Genomic DNA, 23,259 nt, shown 5'->3' with positions numbered 1-23,259 from the left:
CTCCAGAATTTTATATTAAAAGGTGCTCAACCTGCAGGATTACCATTAAACGTAAAAATTCTTCCTCAATATTTGAAAGAACTTGGTTATTCTACTCACGGCATTGGAAAGGTTTGTTTAAATTTTTATCTAATTATATATATATCGTGACATATACGGATAAATCAATAATTATATATAGAATGTTTCAAAATGAAATCAAAAATTAAAACAAAAAGAGAATATAAAATCTCCAAAACTTTACTGATAAGTCTTAAAGGTACAGAAACTGCCGTTCAAGCATAACGTAAATCAATCGTTTTTAAATTATTGCCGTTTTATCTTAGATGTACTGTACATGAAACACATCTTAGTACAATAAATATGATACCTTCATTCTATGTCTACGTTTTACATTCATATTTATTTCTCTATAGAAAGTTAAGGCTTACAAGTATGTTTTTGGGGATATTGTTACTACTTGTATTATGTCACATAATACAAATATATATGTATATATGTATTTAAATTATGGATAAATATTACAGTGGCATTTAGGATTTTTTAAAAAAGAATATTTACCGTTTAATCGGGGATTTGATTCTTTCTTCGGTTTTTGGGAAGCACACATGGACTACTATGATCATACTACTCTTGAAACTTATACAAATTCTACGTTAAAGGTAAGAATGAAAAGTAATTTTATTTGTACAAGCTTAGATAATTTTATATTTTGTATTTTAGTATGCATGGGGAGATGCTCTAAGAGATGATATGAGAATAGTGAGTGAATTGAGAGGAAAATATGCAACTCATATCTTTACAGATCGAGCGATCGATATTATCAAAAGACATAACAAATCACAGGTTATAATTTTTGTACTAAAATATTTAATTTGAATTGTGGCTTTAATTTATGAATTTCCACGTAATAAATAAAACGTAACATATTTGTTTAATTTTAGCCACTATTTTTATATGTATCTCCTTCTGCTGTTCACATTGCAAACAGATATGCACTTTTTCAAGCACCATTTAATGAAGTTTTGAAGTTTCCACATATAAGGCATCCCGAAAGAAGAATCTTTGCAGGTTTGATATTTAAATATTTGTTTTGTGGTTAGAATTAAAAATTTCGAAATTAATTTATGTGAGAAAATATGATAAAAGAAAATTTCAAGGCAAAGAAATAAACAGAGAAAATATAACTTAAGAAATATTATGGTCTAACACCAAAACCATATTTCTACGGTGCTTCAGTGACAACAGTTAGTGCAGTTTTAAATTGCTACTAAAACAGTGTAGTACTCTAAAAAATTACTTTCAAAATTTTCCAGGTTTGTTTTACACCTGTAATACCTAAACAGGGACTGGTTTCCCGTAGAAAGTCCTCTCGGGAGGCATCCCCCTCGGCAGATCGCCCATGTATCGCATTGTCATATACAGTACTAACAAAACAAATACTCGTCATTAAAGAACAAGTCATGTTGAAAATGTGTTCATCCTAGTTGCACTTCTTCCTATAGATTCATTACAGATTTTCTTCAAGGTGTAAGCCTTGTATGCATTGAAAATAGCCAAGTCATTCAATAAAACAAACGGCAGGACAATGTTGCTGAAGTATGCTACCGCACAAATGGTTCTAAATTATAAAGAAACTAGCAGGTAGGCCCGGCGTTGCTCGGGCAAAAGTAACGATAACTAAGATAAAGATTATTACGTTACAGTCAACCTTACCCGTTTTCACAGAATGCAAGAATTGGGTCCCCTTGTTTCCAGACTAATTAGAGAACTTTTAGATGGATCTAAAAATATGTTCGATTTCCCGCAAAAACGAAAAAAACTGCATCTGCGTATTGCATGTCGCTTTCTCTTAACACTTCCATTGTTACTTAGCACTTCCATTGTTACCTAACACCGCCATTGTTACCTAACACCGCCATTGTTACTTAACACTTCCATTGTTGATGGAAGTGTTAAGACTTAATCCTGTCTTTCTCCCCCGGGGGGGAATTTCGAAAAATCCCTTCTTAGTGTGCGTTTTCGTGACGTACCCTATCTGTGTACCAAATTTCAACTTTCAACTCCTAACCGTTTGGGCTCCGTGCTTATTATTATTATCAACTCGTCTCGATTATATATATAGATGAATTATTCTCCAAATTTAAATTACTGGGTTGGCTCGACCTGCAAAAGTGCACATAAGTTAGGACTTGTACTGAGTAGTGCCAGCTTATGTAGGCTTGTGTATAAAACACATCTATCCACTCGCAAAACCAGTCTTTAAAACATTTTATTTAAATTTTATTTTGTTTATTTAAATATGCAGAAGGGAGAACTTGTAACGTTCTAAAAAATAATCTCAATATAATATTAATATTCTATTAAATGTTTTGAGATACAACTTATTTTTGCACTTATTCAGAGAGATTTGTGTATTAAGGGGATTGATGCTATTAAATTTTGGTTATTAAAGGTGAAGGGAGTGGAGAGATAGAGGAGTGGTGTGTCATATCTCGAGTATGGTCGGACTTAATGATGATTTTACTCGCTGGATTTTTTTGAAGTTGACGTCCGGATATCCGAATCAGTTAAGGCGTTAACCTATCACTCTGTGAAACACTGTTCTAATTTGGGCAGGCTTAAAATCTAAGGAATTTTTCTTGGACTATATGTCCCTGTGTCTCATTATACCATCTGTCCGAATTAGATCTAGGATTCTGTTTCTATTCTATACCTAGTCCAATACACATTAGGGATATAAAAAGGCATTCTTAGTGCTCACAGAACTGAAATTAATATTAATATTATAAACAAAAATAAAATGATCTATTTAAATTATTTGCAAATATTTCTGTTTCTCAAATACTGTGTAACTTTCCTAAATATTAATTTCCAAAAATCAATTTATAATTATTTACATATACTAATTTAATGCTGTGTATTAAAATAAAATTTTAAATAATTCATAATTATAAAAGTTTTGCAATTTGTAATTTTTATTTTCAGCAATGGTTACGGAACTCGATACGTCGATTGGAAAGATTTTTCGAACATTAGATAAAATGAAAATGCTAGATAATACTATTTTTATTATTTCCACGGATAATGGCGGGGAAGCAGCTGGTTTAAGAGGCGGAGTTGGTTCAAATTGGCCATTAAGAGGAAATAAACAAACTCTATGGGAAGGAGGAGTAAAAGGAGTAGGAGTTGTTTGGAGCGAATTGTTAAAATATCAATCGAGGATCGAGAATAACTTGATACATATTTCTGACTGGTTGCCAACTCTTTATCACGCCGCAGGTGATGTTAATTTACATTACTATCTTATCATAAAATTTATCCGAAATCTGAATTTTATTTTGTTGAATTAGGAGGAAATGTCACTACTCTGGGTAGCATTTATGGAATCGATCAGTGGGACACACTGTCGACAGGTGTCCGTTCACCTCGCGAAGAAATTCTTCATAATATTGATCCAATTGATGGTGCCTCGGCTCTTCGGTTTAGGAATTATAAACTTATTAATGGTTCAAATTTAAAAGGGAATTATAATGGATGGTATGGTCCAAATGGAAGAGAAAGCAATTTTATTTCGTTTTATTATGAAAATTTACTTCGGTCTTCATATTCTTGGGAAACGCTTAATAGAAAAGGCTACTTTGAAAATGCTGAGCGCAATATTCTTCGGAAAGTAGAATTGAATTGTTTTCGAAATTCTAAGAAAAACGTCAGCAACTGCGATCCCAATTTATCTCCTTGCTTGTTTGATATAAAGACTGATCCTTGCGAACTTGAAAACATTGCTATGTTTCATCCAGAGGTGAGATAATATATTGTTATTTTCAGATTTATTAGAATCATAATTTATTTATTTAATAATTTGTATAAGCGTTTATTCTAGTTATTGAATTAAATAATAATAAAAAACTTAACTTAAATTTTAAATTAATTATTTGTTTATAATTGCATATTTTCTCTCATCAATATAATTTTAATATATTTTCAAAAGAACAATTACAAAGACCATGTTTTAAAATAATTAAGAAAGAATCTTAAGAAAAGCCGTCGAGCATCCAGTTTACTATTAAATACATAGTAAAATTATGGAACATTATTGTATATTATATGATAAATGAGAAAAGTATTTTGTAATTGAAGATGTGATGATGGGAAACAAGCTCTGGAAGCTGCGAATTCTGCAAGTCAGAAATAGAAACATTTGGTTTTTTACTTATTTTTTACAGCAATACAGTGAACACTGCGAGGCTTTACTTTTTAGTTTATACAGTAATTACACCATCATCTAACCCGGTTCATTATCTCACCCTCATTTATCCTATTAGGATGTGTTTAAACAAAATATTTTTATTTTATTTATAAAATCAGAGAAGGAACTTATTTATCAGCAAGATTTTAATAAATTTGTTATATACAACTATTTGATTTTAATTTTATTTTTTATACGACTTTTTCAATTAATTAAGCTAAAATACTTCTAGCTTTTAACACCGGATGACATTCGAAAAGTACTGTATTGTATTTCGTACTGAAAGAAATAAGAAGAAACGCAGTCATTTGGTTTATTTAGTTACAGAAACGCAACACATGAGTGATCTGCAGAGAATGCCTCCCTGGATGATTTTAAACGAAAACAGGTCCTTATTTAGGTGTTACAAACATGAACCCGAAAAATTCCACGTGTTCAATCCGTTGGCGAGGTGCAAACCGTCGACTAACTATCGGTGTTTAGTGGTAGTTGGTCATGACGATATATAAATTAAAATTTCAAATTCTTTAATTACATAAAAATAAATTTTTATATTATAATTTTATTCGACTTATTCCTCTTTCTTTGGCAAATAAAACTATGAACAAACGTATAAAATTGATTTTAAGTTACTTTTCTATTTAATTAATTGTTTTCTTTATTCGGTTTTCTTTATTCGGTTATTTCTTTATTCGGTTGTATTCTTTATTCGGCCACTTTTTCAAAATCGCTGACCCGGACGGCAGGTGAGGTTTGTTCGAACGGAAGTTTCTGATGCATGCGTATGTCATTTTGCAATGCGAAGAATAATTTGCAGTGCATGCCGGTTCTAAATAAGTTACAGTTAGCGACTAGGGAAACTTGGATAGGAGTACCGCAAGTGACCTAGCTCTATTGGATATTGGAGGTGTATATATATACGAATAAATCGTACAAGCAAAAAAAAAAAAGAAAAAAACGGTCGACACGTTGCGCACGATATCCCCAGACGGTGAGTCGATACCCGGACCATCCAGATGGTATTCCGTGGTCATTTCAATCGGTCCGAATCGTATGTGCACGAAAATATGAAATAAAATGGTTAAAATTCTTACAAGATATTATTATTATTTATTGTGAAATTTTGCCGCCCCCTAAAACGTAATTTTTCCGCCCGGGGCGGGCCGCCCCTGCCGCCCCCACTACGCTTTGCTACTGGTTACAATTTACATTTTTTTCTTTAAGTACTCTATCCTCCATGTACTAACACTTAGCATATTGTTGTGCCAACGATGGCATGCTTAAGGAAACTAACAAATAAATAAGTATTTTGACTGGTGTCGACGAACTATGATTGTAGAGAGTTCTTCATACAGTGGCTCATGGCTACCAAGGCTTCTGTCTTTCAAGGCTGATCTTCTGTTTTCTGTTTTCCTTTCTTTATGGTGCCAACAGGTGATAATCGAATAACAGATTCGTATTGCAAGCCGGATGATCCAGAATTTCCTAATCAAATCCGTTGATTCCCAGGGTCACACCGACAAAATATCATTCTTTTATTTTGCAGACATATCATTATTATCAAAACGATAGGCGAAGTGTGTGAGGAGGGGAAGTATGAAAGAAAAAAAAAACACGTAAATTGGACAATCTAACATACACAGTTCTAATCACCATTACTGAAAATTNTTACAGTTCGTGCACACGTTGTACTGTTGCATTTTTCACGTGTTATTCAGGGACTTTCCATAAATTGTCGCATTTATCTTGAAATGCATAAATTACATGTTACATCGGAAATATATTCAATTATATAATTAAAACATTTTATTAATATTATTAATTTGGCTGTACAATTAAGTTTTCTTATAAATAATGCTTCGGAAAACATTATTAAATTTCAAATATTTTTACTATAAAAGTCATATTATTGTAAATTGTAATTTATTTTAGTTTATTTCACTATATTATAAATATACATTATAAAAAATTGCAATTTTTACTGTGCAAGGGCGGTTCAACCAACTGCTATGCAAAATTTCAGTTATGGCAATGGAGCTATGTTTGTTACATAGTTCCAATTTACATTTTTTTTAAAGTACTCTATCCTCCTATACTTCGCCTATTATTGTGCCAACGATGGTATGCTTGCAGAAACTAAGTATTTTGACTGGTGTCGACTAACTCTCTGAGTGTAGAGAGTTCTTCATACAGTGGCTCACCTGCCAAGACTTCTGTCTTCTAAGGCTGATCTTCTGTTTTCTGTTTTTCTTTCTTTAAAGAGCCAACAGATGATAATCGAATGACAGATTCGTATTGCAAGCCGGGTGATCCAGAATTTCCTAATCAAATCCGTTGATTCCCAGGGTCGCATCGACTATCGTCAAAATATCATACTTCTATTCTGCAGACATATCATTATTGTCAAAACGATAGGCGAAGTATGTGCGGAGGGGAAGTATGAAAGGAAACAAAAACACACATAAATTAGACAATATAACATATACAGTTCTAATCACCGTTACTGAAAATTTGAATAGAAGTTGAATCGCTCTTTTATTAATATTTTTATTGACGTAATAAAAAATAATTGATTTTCAATAAATTAATGTTAATAAATTCAAATTCGCCACTTTAATAATATATCACTAACATTAGATTACAAGCAAATCGTGATTATTTATGAAATAAACATTACAAAAATGTATTAATTATAATTTCTGTCTCCGAGTTGACTGTGTTTTCTCTTTTGTTTACCCTAAATTAGGTTGACCATAACATTTACAGACCAACCAGGCACACATTTTAGAATCAGTTAAATGGGATCACAAACTAATTTAAGTTTGATTAATTTTTAAAATTTAACTGTTATTGCTCTATAAATTGGTGATATTATATTGGAATGTTAATAAAATTGCTGTATTCAAAGACTGATTCCACAATTCCACGTCCATGCAGGATTGTTATGACCCCTCGACCATCTCAACAATCGCACACAGTCGGCAGAATTTACAATAATAATATAAAGAAATAGGACAAACTTAAATTCAAAGAAACAATTTAGTAAAATAAGACAAAAATTTCAAAATTAGGAGCAGCGTGCAGCTATTAAATTAATTAATTAAGAGAAAACATTGCAAAAAGTAAATAAAACAGACATTGTGAAAAGACCAGACAAATTTTGTTATTAGAGAGGTTGCGGCAAAGTTTTCATCTCTAAAACGTGAACGTCGAACGTCGAGCGCCGCTATCTTGTAAGCGGTGCTCGANCAATCGCACACAGTCGGCAGACTTCACAATAATAACATAAAGAAATAGGACAAACTTAAATTCAAAGAAACAATTTAGTAAAATAAGACAAAAATTTCAAAATTAGGTGCAGCGTGCAGCTATTAAGAGAAAACATTGCAAAAAGTAAATAAAACAGACATTGTGAAAAGACCAGACAAATTTTGTTATTAGAGAGGTTGCGGCCAAAGTTTTCATCTCTAAAACGTGAACGTCGAGCGCCGCTGTCTTGTAAGCGGTGCTCGACGTTCGACGTTCACGTTTTACAGATGAAAACTTCGGCCGCAACTTAGCTATTAATGCAAATCTCTTCTATCAATGCAGTAGAGATCCACTGCGGCAGTTGTTTCACAATCATATAAAATCTCAGGAATCGGTTTTCTCCACCACTTTGTGGACAAATTAATTTAAGTTATAGACTATTAAATTTATTGTATAATTTTAATTAGGACTAAACATAAAATCACAAATTGCTAATACTCTTTTGTTAATTATAGTGAGAACAGAATTATATAATAATTTAGCAATAAAAAATCTTCAAATTACTATATGTAATAAAGAAATTATTTTAAATATTTCAACTTTTTTATAACGCCAATTTTATAAAATAGTTCATAAAATTATTGTTTATTATAGTTTATAATAAATTCTCTGCAAAATAACAGCTGCTGAACACAACTGTGTAGGCTGCAGTACATCTGTATAACCTGAATATATTTATCGATGTTAAAATTCGCTGTAAAATTTTTAGATTAAAACAACGTCAACAGGAATCAGAGTATAAAGCAGTGGCTATAGAAGACATACGAAATAGAAGAAAAAATTGGTACGAAAGTAACATATAATTTATTTTTTATTTAATTTATAAGATTATTCGAAACTAGCTAATTCTATGCCTATTTATGTGCAATTTTTATGTAAAATAAATTTAAATATTATATTTTAATTACAATAAATATAGAAAATGGTATTTCGCATTTTTAATGTCAATGAAAAATGCGAAATATAATTTTCTATAATTAGGCTATATAGTATAATTCGATGTTATACATAATAAAAGTAGATACTTTTATTGTGTATAACGTGTAATCACTTTAAGTGGATTGGAATTGTTTCTGACAAAATTTATCTTCATAAAATATTTGTTTTAACTTTGTCATTTCACCAGGTAAAACTTATTTAATTTGAAAACGATAGTATAAATTTAAATGCAGTTTTCGACTTTAAGATCTTTTAAATGGTAATAATTATACGGCTTAAACAATATAGAGTTTACTTAATAATAATTACTAGGGAATTTCTTACTTGCTTCGTCTACATGTTTCCAATATAAAACGACTGTTAACAAAAATGTCTATAATATAAAACTTATACCGTCATTCTCTAATTTTGAGTGAAGTTTCGATAACGTAAACTAAGTTCAGATCCGTTCGAAATGCAATCCGTTTCAATTCCACGGTCACTCGCACGCTTACGGGCTTGCTCCACCTTTTCCCAATTTAATTTTTTATTTAGAGTATTCATAACAAAAATTTCGTAGTGATTCAAACTTCGCGAGACGTCAATCCCTTCAAACTAACCTCCACTCGCTTCACCAAATCTTTTATCACTGCTTGCTTCGCTTAACCATTCACTTCGTTTTCCATCACAAACCATCTTGTAAAGTTTCAGAAACTTTAAACAAAAGACACAAGAGTTATTAAGCTTCAATGTGAGTGAACAAATTATGTCTCCACACATTAACATCAATACACACAGAAAAAAAACGGATTCTTTTTCATTTCGCGTGTATTTCGTTAACATCTCAGGATGGTGTAAAGTTTAAGAAACAAAATTTGTCATGATAGCTTGTATTTAAGGAGCGTTGATGTTATTAAATTTTGTAGTACTGAATACGAGAAAGTGAGTAGAGAAACTTCATGTGTCATGTCTTGAGTGGGGTCGGACTTAATGAAAATTTTACTTATTATTATTATTTACCTATTAGTCATTTACAATATTTTTAAAAACTCATCTCTACCTTCAAAAAGTACGTCTTTTTGCGTTTTTATAATAATTAATAACATAAAACTTATTTTTTAATAACATTTGATAACATATGATGCCACACAGAATTTTTTTATAAGTTTGAACTATTGTCATACCCTGCTTTTTTATTGTCTGCATTTTTATTTCATCAGTTTGTCCGTATTTGAACACTTCTCACATGTGTTAATTTCTGTGTTGTAATGGATTTATCATCACAAGATTCTGTTACATATAGATGAAAAGATTTAAAGGTTGTCCTTTGAATAAAGGAAAAAACAATGTCTCTTGGCTGGTTTAGCTGCTTACAAGAATTATGAAATATCAGGCTTTAAAAGTTTCTTACAATTCGCAATTATTTCATTCCTTTCTTCTTAAAAAGCACGACGATTTGCAGGACATCTTTCAGTATTTTTAATTAGTAATGAACAATGTAACTGTCCATCTTTTCTGTCTAAATAAGCCAACAAATACATCATTCTGCATAATGTTGTTTGCTTCGTGATAAAACTTGATATGGCTTAATTTGTTCGATTGTTACAGAAATGGTTTCTGTGATTTATTCCTTTTCAATCCTCTTCAATTCATATAATCTGTGAATCGATTCGTGCAATCTTGTAACAATAAATGACAAGTTTTCTTCAACATTTTTCAAAGCATACATTTATTTGTGAATTCTCTTCGCTAAATTAGGGATTATTAGAGAGAGAAGTTATTTAGGGATTTGAGATTAAACAGGAATTAGCTTGAATTGATAGTAAGGGTAAAAACAAAAATGTAACAGCTGAAATAAGATCATGTATAATTAATGATGAGAGACATTATTATAGATTTGCAAATGTTGCAAGTACAGTCTTTTTTGAAAAAAATTATTTTTTGTCATTTAACATTGCTAAAAAATAAAAACATGTTACAGAAATAACTAAAATTGTACTAAATAATAAATTAATGTAATTTTACAACAAAAATAATTTGTTGTCACCAAGTTAACATGGCTTCAGAGGAAAACAACAACACTGGATGCATTAATCGATTATTATATATATTTAACTAAACATTTAGATTAAAGTCAAGTTGTTAGCAGTCTCTTTAGATATTTCAAAGACTTTTGATACTACTTATTAAATTGGAAAATTCTATTATTCGTGAATTTATGCTGAACTAATTTGACAATTACTTAAAGAATAGAATATAAACTATACAATTAAATAACAATCGTTGAAATTTATTTTCGTTATAAACAGGAATCCCACAAGGTTCTGTATAAGGTCTTCTATTTACAATATTTACATCAATGACATACTAACCTGGATGGAAAATTTTGTTGTAATTCACTTGTAATTCAACATCCGTGTCAAATTTATGTAAACAAATGAATACACGTGTAGATAGACTACATCATTGTTTAAAACAATACAAATTATCTGTTAATTTGAAAAAAATTACGGTACTATATGTAAAAATCGAAATTCTTCATTCGATATTAACTAAAATTATTTATTGGCAATTATAGATTAAAACTTAATCAATCCAAATTATATTTAGGATTGAATATTGATAACAAATTGACATGAAACATTTACATTTAACATTTATCTGCTATGTTATCTCAGTTTGAAGGAATTATTAAAAGTATAAAACACTACTTAACTTAAAAAAACACAATAAAAAGTTATATATTACAACTATACAAACAAAAATGAATTACAACTGAAATTTGGGGATCTGGTCGACCTATCTGATGAATGTTATACAGATAAATAAATTTATGAAATTTCTATTAGGTTTGCGTTTGATATTAGCATATACAATACTCTTATTGTAAATTACATAAAATTAATACTATACAACATTAATATAAATTTATACATAACTCCATGTATATAATGTTATTTTTTATTATAATGTTATAATAAAAATCTTGTCTACTATGAATAAATATAAATATTTGTTACCTAAGTGCTAATTAACAATCGGACAAATGAGTGTATTTTTATAGGTCAATTATATTCNTAATAGATGAATTTTTTAAAATAATTATTTCAAATGCTAATCAAGTTTAATTAAGAGTTTCATCCGAAACTATAAGGATTAATGTTAATTAAATGATGATTTAAAATTCGAGAATGGTTTTAATTCTACTTTTAAAAAATATATATTAATGACGTTTATGGTTTACATGTTTTGTTAAAGTAATCGATTGAATCGAACTCGCCTTAACATATTAAGCAAACTGTATATTTTCGTGCTGTCAGGAGTCACAGAAAGTAATCTGCCGTGCTTCTGTTTTCATAAAAACAATAACAGTAAGTAACCTCTTACACTCTGCTGTAGCATTTATAGCGTAAAAATAAAACTTTTGATATCGATGTAATTTTTAATTTAAAATTTTTGATCAGCAGTACAACTTAGGGAGCTGGTACAAACAAATCATATAAAACTAAATTATATCTACATTAATAACTTGGTATATGTCTTATTTAATTTCCGGTGAATAAAGGTAGCTTGTATAGCTTGGATATAGCTTTTTCTAAGGACTTTAGTAGATCAGACACTTTAACACAAAGCCGGACTCTAAAATTTAAGATATCAGACAGTACCTTATGATATCGGCATTATTAGTCAAAGATAACTCTGAATAAATTTCTGCTGATCCTCTAAGAATGATTATAAGTGAAAAAATACAGCCAAACGTGGAACAGTATTTATAAATTATAGTCATTTCTAACAAACGATATAGTTTATAAATAGACATTAGAAGAAGAAAAAAAATTATAGGATACAAGTTGGGGATGTTTAAATTACCTGTACTTGACCTGCACTTTCTTAGAGTCTACATATGTTGTTAATTAGAGATGATTGGTTTCTTTTGCTTTTACTCTTCTAAATATAACGTTATTCAAATTCTTGATTTTGCTTTGCCCTGTTAGCTTGAAATAGTCTGGGGCCTGTGCCCATTGTTTTTCACTGTTAGAGTTAGATATTAAGTTTACCAGTCTCACTTTTTCGTTCGTAATATTTTAATATTCTCAGTTCATGTTTCGTACGCCGAATTCGAACTTTTGTAGATTTTCAGCGGAGTATACAGTAGTTTATACCCTGCTTATTTCATATCCGACATTCTATCGTCTTTCTTGATTTTTGATAAGTTTTCGTAAACTTCGAGGACAGATGAATACAGTAATACCCCGAACTTACGCGATAGGTGGGACCGAGCGGTAACCGCGTAAGTCGAATTCGCGTAAGTCGGGGTATAATTTCGCATATAAATACATACAAATAATTTTTAATTGGGGCCGGAGACTGAAGAAAACAATAATTTAGAAAAAAATGTTTAATAAAATCTTAGATATACATATGTATAACAAATTAGGCCTATATTATTTTACAATTTATCACATTTACTTGATTATTACGCCATAATTTTAACATTGTTTCCATCTCAGCGATAATACTGTGATGTTTACGAATGATGCTTGAATTTAAAGATTGAGCATTTTTCACAGCTTCGAGAATTTTTTCTTTGCCTTTTATAATTGTTCTGACCGACAATTCCGGTAGATCAAACTTCTTTGCCAATTCACAAATTTTCATTTTTGTATCGAAGTCTTTAATAATGGGTACGTTCGTAAAGTCAAACGAGTTAAACGCGTTAGTAACGAATCGTTCGAAAAGTCTAACGAAATAGGAATAACGATGACGTCATTCTCGTTTAACTCGTTCGACTTTACGAACATACCCAATGTTAACTTTACATTCCAAAGATAAAGTTTTTCTTTTCTTGTTTGATGCAGAAGAATTAGTTCTACTTCGTTTGGATGACATAGTAGAGTCTCTCGAGTCTCCGTAGATATAACAAACACAGAAATAAATAACACAAAATAAATTGTAGCTATGTGTGGATTCCGCGCGACACAACCGAACATGTAAGCTGAACAATAGTGTGGGGGGAGTGAGTAATCAAGGGTTGCGTGGCGCTCAAACAAAAGACGAATCGACGAGATTTGAAAATCGCGTAACTCCGGGTTCGCGTAAGTCGGGGTAGCGTAAGTCGGGGTATTACTGTATTAAATAAAATATTAATTTGGTAATAGGTAATTATCATTTAAATGCCGGTTTAGTTTATTTGTATATTATTAAACTCTTCCCATACTCATTTTTATCATATTTTTTCCCTTTAAACTTTAGTATGTATAGTTAACATATTGTATAATTTATTTTGCTTTTGTAAAAAAGGTTATTACTAGAAACGATTCATAGAAACGATTTAAGTCATATAATATATTTCTTTTTCTGACATATTTTGATGAAAAAAACATATATTTTTCTTTATGTAGTTTTTAATTTTTATTTTACGTAATCACGTCATTAAAGCGATTATTGTGTGTATAAACTAGAACAGAAGGCAGAAAATAATTTTGTATATCACATCAACTGAACGCATTAAATCAAGCCGAATTGCATTCTTTCAAAGCTGATTCTTTGTGGAACAATGGCATTCGAAATAAAATGGAATTTCTGTATAATTATACTTAGTCTTTTCTCTTACACCCAAGGAAATCCACCTCACATTATATTTTATTTCGTCGACGATCTTGTAAGTATTTCATTCAGTTATATAGTATTAATTAAAATAATTATATTGATTAAAAGTTTCGAATATTATTATTATTATTATTATTATTATTATACTTTTAAATAGTAACATAACGATACTTTTATAAATAGGGATGGAACGACGTAAGTTATCACGGATCTTTACAAATACCGACACCAAATATCGATGTTTTGGCTGCCAATTCGATAACCTTAGAAAATTATTATGTTCAACCCATATGCACTCCATCAAGAGGTGCGTTACTTACTGGAAAACATCCAATACATATAGGTAAGTTTATAGAAATACGTTTCAATAATAAATATTTAAACATACAAAAATGTTTTTAAATATTATAGAATAAATATTTCAAGATTTATACAAATAGTTTTAATAAATAAAGTCACTGATATAAAAATACTTTAGGTCTTCAGCATTCGGTAATACGTGATGCACAGCAAGCTGCTTTACCATTGGAAACGAAAACTATGCCTCAATATTTGAAAAAGAGATTTGGTTATCAATGTCATGGTGTTGGAAAGGTTTGTTTTAACGATAATTTTAACATATAGGAAAATATTTTTTACTTTATTAACTGCCATTTTATATCATTTAAAATGCCTACAGCGTGCTTCTTAAAAAATAGTCATATTTACTTCTACACTTTGAAATTAAGTGAAATTTACTCATTCACAAATTAATTCATATTTTATTAAATTTGTAAATATCAATTTAATTTTCAGGCGAATATTTAAATTTCTTTGTTACAATTTCTAATCAGATTGATTGAAGAAAATAAATATTTTTACTCAATTTGTTGCAAAGTTGAGATTCACACCGGAAAGTATTGGGATTTTGTCAAATTTATTCCTCCATTTTTTGCAAACTTCGGCGTTTTGAAACCCCAAAAAAGTAAAAAAGAAGAAAATTCCGTGGATATATATGTGTTTGTGTATATAGGCTATGTATTTCGATTAATATATCAAGATGGAGTAAAGAAATGAAATTTCGCGTGGTAACTTGTACGTAAGGGGTATTGATAGTGATGCTATTAAAGTTTGGTAGTTACACACAAAGTTCGATGGGTAAGAAAATAAATCGGGTTATGTGTCATATCTCGAGTAGGATCGGACTTTTCATTTCTGTTATCTCGAAAAAGCAGTGCTTGTTTGCTTAACATCTTTATGATGTGTATAATCTTTGATAATTAAATTAAAAGGTACAGGGTCACTGTATACAAAAATAATAATAAAAATAACACTTAAAACACAACCAACATATTATCAACAGCTGACGAAACACACTCAAACTGAGACCTATGCAATTAAAAATATTTCTTGCCTTTGCAGTGTATGCAAAAGCTCGATATAAAGTTGACTCCGACTGCACGTCACGATCCCATGTTGTGATTTCCATTAACTTGTAAGCTTCGTTGGGCAGCCGCTCTAGGTACTAGCCGCACCGAGCCTAAATAACGTATACGTCTGCATAACATACCCTGTAAACAGAATCAGAGTTATTTATTTTATTCTTAAATATAAAGTATCCTAAAAATTATTTAATAAAATAATAATACAAAGTAAATTTTAGATGCATATAGTAATAATATTAGAGCTTCTATTATATTATTAAGCTAAAAATAGTCATTAACATTTTTAACATCTTGTATATTGTTTAAGGGGGAACACTTGCCATCGGGCAAGCTGACACCCTGTCCAGTCCGCCACTGGTTATCCAACATGCGCAAATTCATCGGAAATGCGGCAAGGTGGACCCACACAAGTTGAATATTGCTTTATGAAAATATACTATATACTGTACAAAAATTTATTTAATTTTTTATAATGAAAATAGTCAACTTTTTTTTAGTATTTATTATCATTGATATATTTATAATGCTCATAAAACGGATTATAGTTTTTCCTAAAAAAAATTATATTTCAGTGGAATTTAGGATTTTACAAAAAAGAATATATTCCAACGGAAAGAGGATTTGATTCGTTTTTTGGGTTTTGGACAGGAGGAATAGATTATTACAAATATTCTTCATTACAAACTTATGAAAATTCTTCTTTAAAGGTAATTTAAGTAGAATTTCAAAGTTAGAAATCTAAATATATTTCATAATAAATTATTATCAAATAATTGTATTTTGTTTTTATTGTGTTTCAGTATGCCTGGGGATATTCCTTAAGAGATAACGAAAGAGTAGCCAGAGAATATAAGGGAATTTATGCTACTCATTTATTCACAGAACGAGCAATCGATATTATTAAAAATCACGAAAAACAAAAGGTTGTTAATTTGTGTATAATAAGTTATTAATTTTTATATTTTGTAAAATATAAAATTAATATAAATACATACGCTTGTTATTGTCTTAGCCATTATTTCTGTATCTATCACCGAATGCTGTGCACAGTGGAAACTCATATGATCTATTTCAAGCACCTCAAAGTGAAGTCTTCAAATTTGAATGTATAGAAAACCCAGATAGAAGAACTTTTGCAGGTAAATACGTTTTAAATATGCATAAAATATTAAATTGAATATGGAGATTTAATCAAACTAACTAAACTGTTTGCACATAGTAATACAATTTTTTAAAATCCGTTATCTTTTATTATTTTAGCAATGGTTTCAGAATTAGATAAGTCAGTTGGACGAGTTTTTAAGGCCTTGCAAGATAATTCTATGTTAGATAATACAATTTTTGTGATTTCTACGGATAATGGTGGAGAAGCTGCTGGTTTAAGAGGTGGAGTTGGTTCGAATTTTCCTTTAAGAGGAAATAAAATAACTTTATGGGAAGGAGGAGTGAGAGGAGTTGGACTTGTATGGAGTAAACTGTTCAAGCAACAACCGAGAATCGAAAGGAACTTAATTCACATCACTGATTGGTTACCGACATTTTATCATGCTGCAGGTATTCTGATTTACTTAATGTTTTGCCAACTAATTGCAGGATGCAATATTAATTAAATTTAAGGATTAGGTGACTCGCGAAAAGCAGCACGAAGATTTTGTTGACGCCTTGAGTAAGTAACCGACTCCTCAGCCTGTAACTATAGGCTCAGGAGTCGGTTACTTACTATCCTACACAGAAATTCTCATACATTTGAACTTGTATAGTTCGAAATCCCGTTAGTTCGTAACCGTAACGTGTAAATCTCTATATCCCCGGTCGGGGATATAGAGATTTACACGTTATGGAATTCGGTTAGTTCGAAATATGGCTACTTCGAATTTCGAAGTTAAAATTCTGTTTAAACTGTGATACGCGTATGTTAACTCGTTTGTTTAGATCGAAGTGTCTCCATACTATAAGAGAACAATAGACCGAGAACAACTCTAATCTGGTCAATATGGCTTTGCTTTTACAGTAACACATTTTCGGATGATACATTATCCATGAAATATGTTATTTTTTCTTCTCATAAAATAGACTGGATTTCGGAAGTTTCAGATTGAGCTATAATTAACAGATTGAGATATTTGTAGGGTTCTAAGTTACTACATTAGGGTGACTTACTTTTTTTTATCGGCTACTCTAAGAATGATATGGGCTACATTTCGAGGAATTTTACTTTACTTTTTATAAAACCTATTTGGCAACCTGTGAGATTCTGACTGGCCATATGCTGTTTACCTGCAGTTTATTTATATTATTACTAATTAACGAAAATAGCGTTCTGTCTCGAGTTTTTATTTTAATAAAAACTCGAGATAATCGGGCACGATTACGAGGGATTCTTGTTAATTAAGCGGACAAAAGTTAGTAGAATGAATTGGAATTAAGTTGAGAATTGAGTGCTAATTAAGTTCTATTTAAGTACTCAAATTTAAGAATTGAGTGCTTGATCTTTTTAAAAAAAGAATTATATATTCTGCTAGCTTAAATAAAAGTAAGCAGACAGTAGAACAAATAATAGGCAAAGTAAATACTTAGTGAAAAATTCATTTTATATCAATTAGGCTAATTGCTAATTACTTACTAATTTCAAAAATATGTTTTCATATAAGTTTACTTATATATAAAACGATTGCACAGAGGATATAATAATCCACTGTTGACAGAAGTAAGACAGTAATTTATAAAGAAAATTAAGTTAAAAATGAAAAAGAAAAAATGATATACAAAGAGCAGACGCTTTTGTTGAGCATATTGAATTTTTCTGAAGACGTAAAATACTTTGTACAAATAAGGCTGAAGATGTTAATACTGACGTAATATCACCGGGGGTGGAAATATCACAGATTTACAGTGAAGAAACGTTTACTGTCCATATAAAAGACGATAAACCATATAAAATTCGATATGATTTATTTTATAACGAAGATGAAACATTGTATATCAACCACACCAAGTCTCTCAGTAATAAGATGTGATTGATATACAATATTCAAAGAATCTGAGTGTAGTTTGAAGATGAAACAATTTGCAAAGTTCTAAAACTCAATTTCGAAGAAGTTAATACATTATATATTCTGGACGCAAGAACTTGAAGAACGGAAAGTTCTTACTTCCCAGTCTTCTAGTTTCTAAGCAGCAGTCTTTTTCAATATGATTGTCCTTTTTATAAATTTCCCATTTTTTGTTGTTGTTCTAAGGACAAGCTTTAGCTATGTGGCTTTTATAACATGCTACTTCACTGTCCCTTTTGCGATAACTGTTTTTTTTTTCCTTTATATCGCAGGTTTCATGCTCTTTAAATGTTACTTATTCTATTCTCGGTTCGCCTTGTATTTGAAATCGTATTTTAAGCAAGCAGTCTAGCTGTCAAATTGTTTAACGTCTTTTCTTTCGTAGGAGTTAAGTCCTGTGCACTTACGAAGTAGCTAAATTTGTCTGGTAAAGTTACTAGAATTTTAGACGTTACAATTAAAAATTAGATTACCAGGATATTACATATATGGTATCCTGGTAATCTAAGTTTTGAAGATTTGAATTAATTTGAAAAAAATTGTTTTGTAAGGTCTGAAGTTGGGTATTTTTCATTTTTTAAATATAATGAACTATTCAAAATCAATTTTTTTTTTCATTGAATAATCAGAAACAAAAAATTTCTCCTTTTAATTCACATTTTTATCAACATTTTACGTAATTTTCAGTCATTGAAAGATAACTTTTTTTCTGATCGTTGTAATATTATATATTATTCTGTAGCATTTTTAAAAAAACCGAATAACTTCAATCTTCTACAATATTGTGATTAAATTAAATTGTCACATTACTCAATCTTTTTTTTCAATTGGATGCATTAAATTTAAATAAATTATATAATTATAGAAAAATATTACAAAAAAAAGTAAATTGTAAAAATGTAACTTTCTAATAAACGTAAACGTAAACATAAACAAAAAATATAATTTATAGCAAAAATTATTAAAATACTTTTTTTTTTTAGGTGATATGTATTTTGTGAATATCAGATCCGTACAGATAGTTTGTTCCAAAGTATCTAGGAGTAATCACTTCTCTAAATTGACAGTTGAATATATTTTTCCTATTTGAAAAATTAGAGAAACAGCACTTAATTTATCAATGTAGAAGGTGAAGCACTTAATTTTGTCAATGTAGAAACTGGGAGTACCATGAAGTACCATGACAAAATACGCATTTTAAAAAAGATATCCGAAAGAAACATCTAAAAATTACAGCAACAAGAAGGCGTAACTTTCCTGGAAACAACACTTAAAACTGTGTGTAGCACAATCTGCTATGATAAAGTATTGAAAAACTTTTTACATTATTAATTACAGTATTAAAAAAAGCAGAAAGCTTAACTTTAAGGGTAGAGACGAGTTTTATAAAAATTATAAATGCTAATAACGAGTAAAATCGTCATTAAGTCCGGCCCTACTCGAAATATGACACACAATATCTTCTCTATCTCACCACCCCCCTAACCTTTAACCACCAAAATTTAATAGCATCAATCTCCCTAATACCCAAACTTCTCTGCAAAATTTCAGGAAATTTCGACAAAACATACAGGAGTTATAAAGCTTCAAACTGAATGAGCAAAATCATTCCCCTCACACACTTATACAAACATTCATACAGAAAAAACTCGTGAATTTTTTTGATTTCTCGATGTTTCAAGGCCCCCTGAGTCCAAAAATCTCGGGGAGTCATTTTTTTCATTGATCGCCAGGGAGGTTTATGTATTAGGGGATTGATATTAATATTAAATTTCTTTAGTTAAAGGTCAAGGGGATGAGATAGAGGGGGAGTAATGTGTCGTATCTCGAATGGGGTCGATCTTAATGAAGATTTTAATCATTTATTTTCCTCATTGTTTGTGTGCTAACTTTTATTTAATCAAGCAGAATATACAATTTTTTTAAATGATGCAATTTTAAAACTGATCACTTAAATAGAACTTAATTAGCCCTTAATTTTCAATTTTGTTCTAATTCATTCTCAAGTTTTGTCTGCCAACTTAATTAGGCGTTAGCAAGGAAATTTTAGGAGAACTTTTATGAGTTAACTCAACAAACTAGATGATATTACGATTCTGTTCTTCAGCTATGAAAGTAATCAGATTTAAACTTTATAATTGTAAATCATTTCATTGTTTATTTATTTATTCGGAGTTTTAAATGCTATTATAAGAGTTCTTATTCTAAATGTTCTCCCTAACAAATAAACATTAAAAGTTTAACTATTTCTTCAGATGACAACATTACTTATGGCGTCATCAAATGATTCTCGATATCACAAGTCTTCAAGCTACTTCTCGCGACTCCCCCTTATGTTTGATTATCCACTTTATTAAGCTTTACTTTTTATTAGGTGGCGATGTTAAAGATTTAACAGATATTTATGGAATAAATCAATGGGAGGTTTTAGCTCACGGCAAACCTACATTTCGAGAAGAAATTCTTCATAATATAGATCCAATCGACGGTGCTTCAGCTCTTCGATTCCGAAATTACAAACTGGTAAATGGATCGAATGTTAACGGAGAATACAATGCGTGGTACGGACCTTCCGGTAGAGACGATGATTATTTTTCTTCCTGCTACAAAAAGTTACTTCGCTCCTCATATTCTTGGAAAGTTCTTAAAGAGGAAGGATTACTCTACAATACTCACAAGTTTTTCACCAAATTGCCAGATAACTGTTATTCTGACTCGAAAAGGAATAATAGTAATTGTGATCCTAATTCAGCCCCATGCTTATTTGATATATTAAAAGATCCTTGCGAACTGGAAAATATTGCAAACGAACAACCAAAGGTAAGAAAAATTATTTTATATATCATAAAATTAATTAATTGAAGTAAATGACTTTTTTAAAACTTTTTCACCTTGTGAACACTGAAAGGTTATTTTCTCTATAATCATAGGGCAACAAGACGGTGAGGGGTGGTTGACATAAGTGGGACTGAAATCGATCTCGGGTATCTTAAAATAGAAGGCAAACACCTTAAATACATTAATAATTTTGTCTATGTAAGTTATTTTATATAAAATTAAAATGAATATGATTAGGAAAATATAATTTTTTCAAGAGAATATAGTTGACAGTAGATATGCCAGATGATACCTTGGCAAAAAGTAACAAGAAACATTGAAATGGAAACCTTATTAAGAGTTTAGTTGTTTTAGCTTACATTTTACTTTAATTTTGGTGCATTTATGTGAATAAAAAGCGTTTCATTAAAACATTTTTGAAATGTTATATGTAACACCGAATTATCGAAATTCTTCTTGTTTAGCATTTAATTGAGAAGTGGGTAAAAACTGAATAACAAGATTTTGTATGGACAGACAGAGCAAGTTTAAGTTAATAGAAAGCATATAATAATAATAATAATAATAAAACGACAAATTGTTTTAATTTAAATTCATTTATTAAAAGAAAAACAAATGAACAATCGGATTTAGAGACAATGGACCAAAAATTCATCTTGGTATAATGGAAAACTCCAAGTAGCCTACATATTTTATGTTTGCTAAGATTACAATACTCAGATACTATAGAAAAGCACAATTTCATTGATCAGGTAGACAAGAATTGATGTTTTCCAATAGAAAATAGTCGTTGGCTTTCGCCTGCACGAGAAGATAATTCAAGATATTCAAAGATAATTGTAATATAAAGGCAAAGATGACTAATGTTTAAAGAATAATTTTTAAAAATTTTTTGCATTAACTTAAAATGAATTTTTTCTGTAGGTTGTGGAATATATGCTAGAACGATTGAAGTTTTGGAATGCAAGTCAAATTCCTGTGGTTAACCAAAGTATCAATCCGAATGCTAATCCCGCTCTTCATGGATTCACTTGGACAACTTGGGCAGATTCCTACTTGATTTATTAAGTTACAACAATTATAATTTTCAAAAGGATATTTACTGATTTATTATACCAATATATACACGATTCAAATATATGTATCTATATTATATGAATATACAGTCGACCCCCCTATAAGATATAGATACGGTCCATTCTTTGGAAACAGTAAAAAACCCCCTATAAGATATAAGGGTTTTTTTACTGTTTTTTACGGATACCGGTCACAATTTTTTCGTAGTTTTATAGGAATCGTAATTATAGGGACCGTAATTATAGGGGATCGACTGTATACACGAGTATTGAAAAGATTAAAATTGTATCTGTAATATTGACAGTATTGTGTATTATACCCCTTTGCAATTACATCCGTTACATCAAATAATAAAGATTGATTGATTGATATTGATAGTATTGTGAAGAATTTTTGGATGAAATTCTGTAATTTGCCTAAATTTTGCAGACACTTTGGAAATAATTGGTTCTATCTACCTGACAAACAAGCTGAAAGGAGGTTGTTATATGTAAACACTGAAGCGATATTAGAGGTATTCGTACTATTCGAATTCAATGGTCGATTGGCTGAACGATTTCAATATATAGCTATAACTATAGCTTTGGGAACTCGGAATCGAATCGAGACGGGTCGAAAGACCAGGAATTTTTCAAAGACGATATCTACGGGTATGTCTTATGCCGTATTTCGCCACCCGTATTCAAGTCTGGCAGTATTCGAACTTGCTAAAAAGATCCTCTAAGGACCGAAACAATATTTTATTATTTTTATCAATGAGGTACCCAAAAATATTGAATGC

General features: G+C 30.2%; 2 protein-coding genes across 2 annotated transcripts; both read left to right on the top strand.

Moving 5' to 3' along the window:
- Positions 1-21: 21 nt before the first annotated feature.
- LOC111624331 (arylsulfatase B-like) lies at positions 22-8,342 on the top strand. The gene is made up of 7 exons (XM_023367152.1): positions 22-111; positions 528-662; positions 724-846; positions 945-1,071; positions 2,989-3,282; positions 3,354-3,802; positions 8,268-8,342. Exons 2-7 carry the CDS (start codon positions 609-611, stop codon positions 8,298-8,300), a joined length of 1,080 nt encoding a protein of 359 aa, XP_023222920.1. The 5' UTR covers positions 22-111; positions 528-608; the 3' UTR covers positions 8,301-8,342.
- Positions 8,343-13,937: 5,595 nt separating this feature from the next.
- Positions 13,938-21,876, top strand: LOC111624330 (arylsulfatase B-like). The gene is made up of 9 exons (XM_023367151.1): positions 13,938-14,138; positions 14,270-14,429; positions 14,565-14,680; positions 16,083-16,217; positions 16,311-16,433; positions 16,523-16,649; positions 16,771-17,064; positions 20,938-21,405; positions 21,866-21,876. Exons 1-9 carry the CDS (start codon positions 14,034-14,036, stop codon positions 21,874-21,876), a joined length of 1,539 nt encoding a protein of 512 aa, XP_023222919.1. The 5' UTR covers positions 13,938-14,033.
- The last annotated feature ends 1,383 nt before the right edge of the window (positions 21,877-23,259 follow it).

This window comes from Centruroides sculpturatus, unplaced genomic scaffold (assembly GCF_000671375.1).
Source record: "Centruroides sculpturatus isolate CEXI.00-Female unplaced genomic scaffold, Cexi_2.0 scaffold9, whole genome shotgun sequence".
Lineage (NCBI taxonomy): Eukaryota > Metazoa > Arthropoda > Arachnida > Scorpiones > Buthidae > Centruroides > Centruroides sculpturatus.
Note: the sequence above shows the minus strand (reverse complement) of the source record. Positions and strands in the feature narration are given on the sequence as shown.

What these genes read in the sequence shown, in the direction of transcription:
- LOC111624331 (XM_023367152.1), top strand. Translation starts at nt 609, where the DNA reads ATGGACTACTATGATCATACTACTCTTGAAACTTATACAAATTCTACG. An exon ending in AAAGACATAACAAATCACAG is followed by an intron (nt 847 to 944) that starts GTTATAATTTTT and finishes GTTTAATTTTAG; the next exon opens with CCACTATTTTTATATGTATC. An exon ending in CGAAAGAAGAATCTTTGCAG is followed by an intron (nt 1,072 to 2,988) that starts GTTTGATATTTA and finishes TTTTATTTTCAG; the next exon opens with CAATGGTTACGGAACTCGAT.
- LOC111624330 (XM_023367151.1), top strand. Translation starts at nt 14,034, where the DNA reads ATGGCATTCGAAATAAAATGGAATTTCTGTATAATTATACTTAGTCTT. An exon ending in TTTATTTCGTCGACGATCTT is followed by an intron (nt 14,139 to 14,269) that starts GTAAGTATTTCA and finishes TTTTATAAATAG; the next exon opens with GGATGGAACGACGTAAGTTA. An exon ending in ATGAAAATTCTTCTTTAAAG is followed by an intron (nt 16,218 to 16,310) that starts GTAATTTAAGTA and finishes ATTGTGTTTCAG; the next exon opens with TATGCCTGGGGATATTCCTT.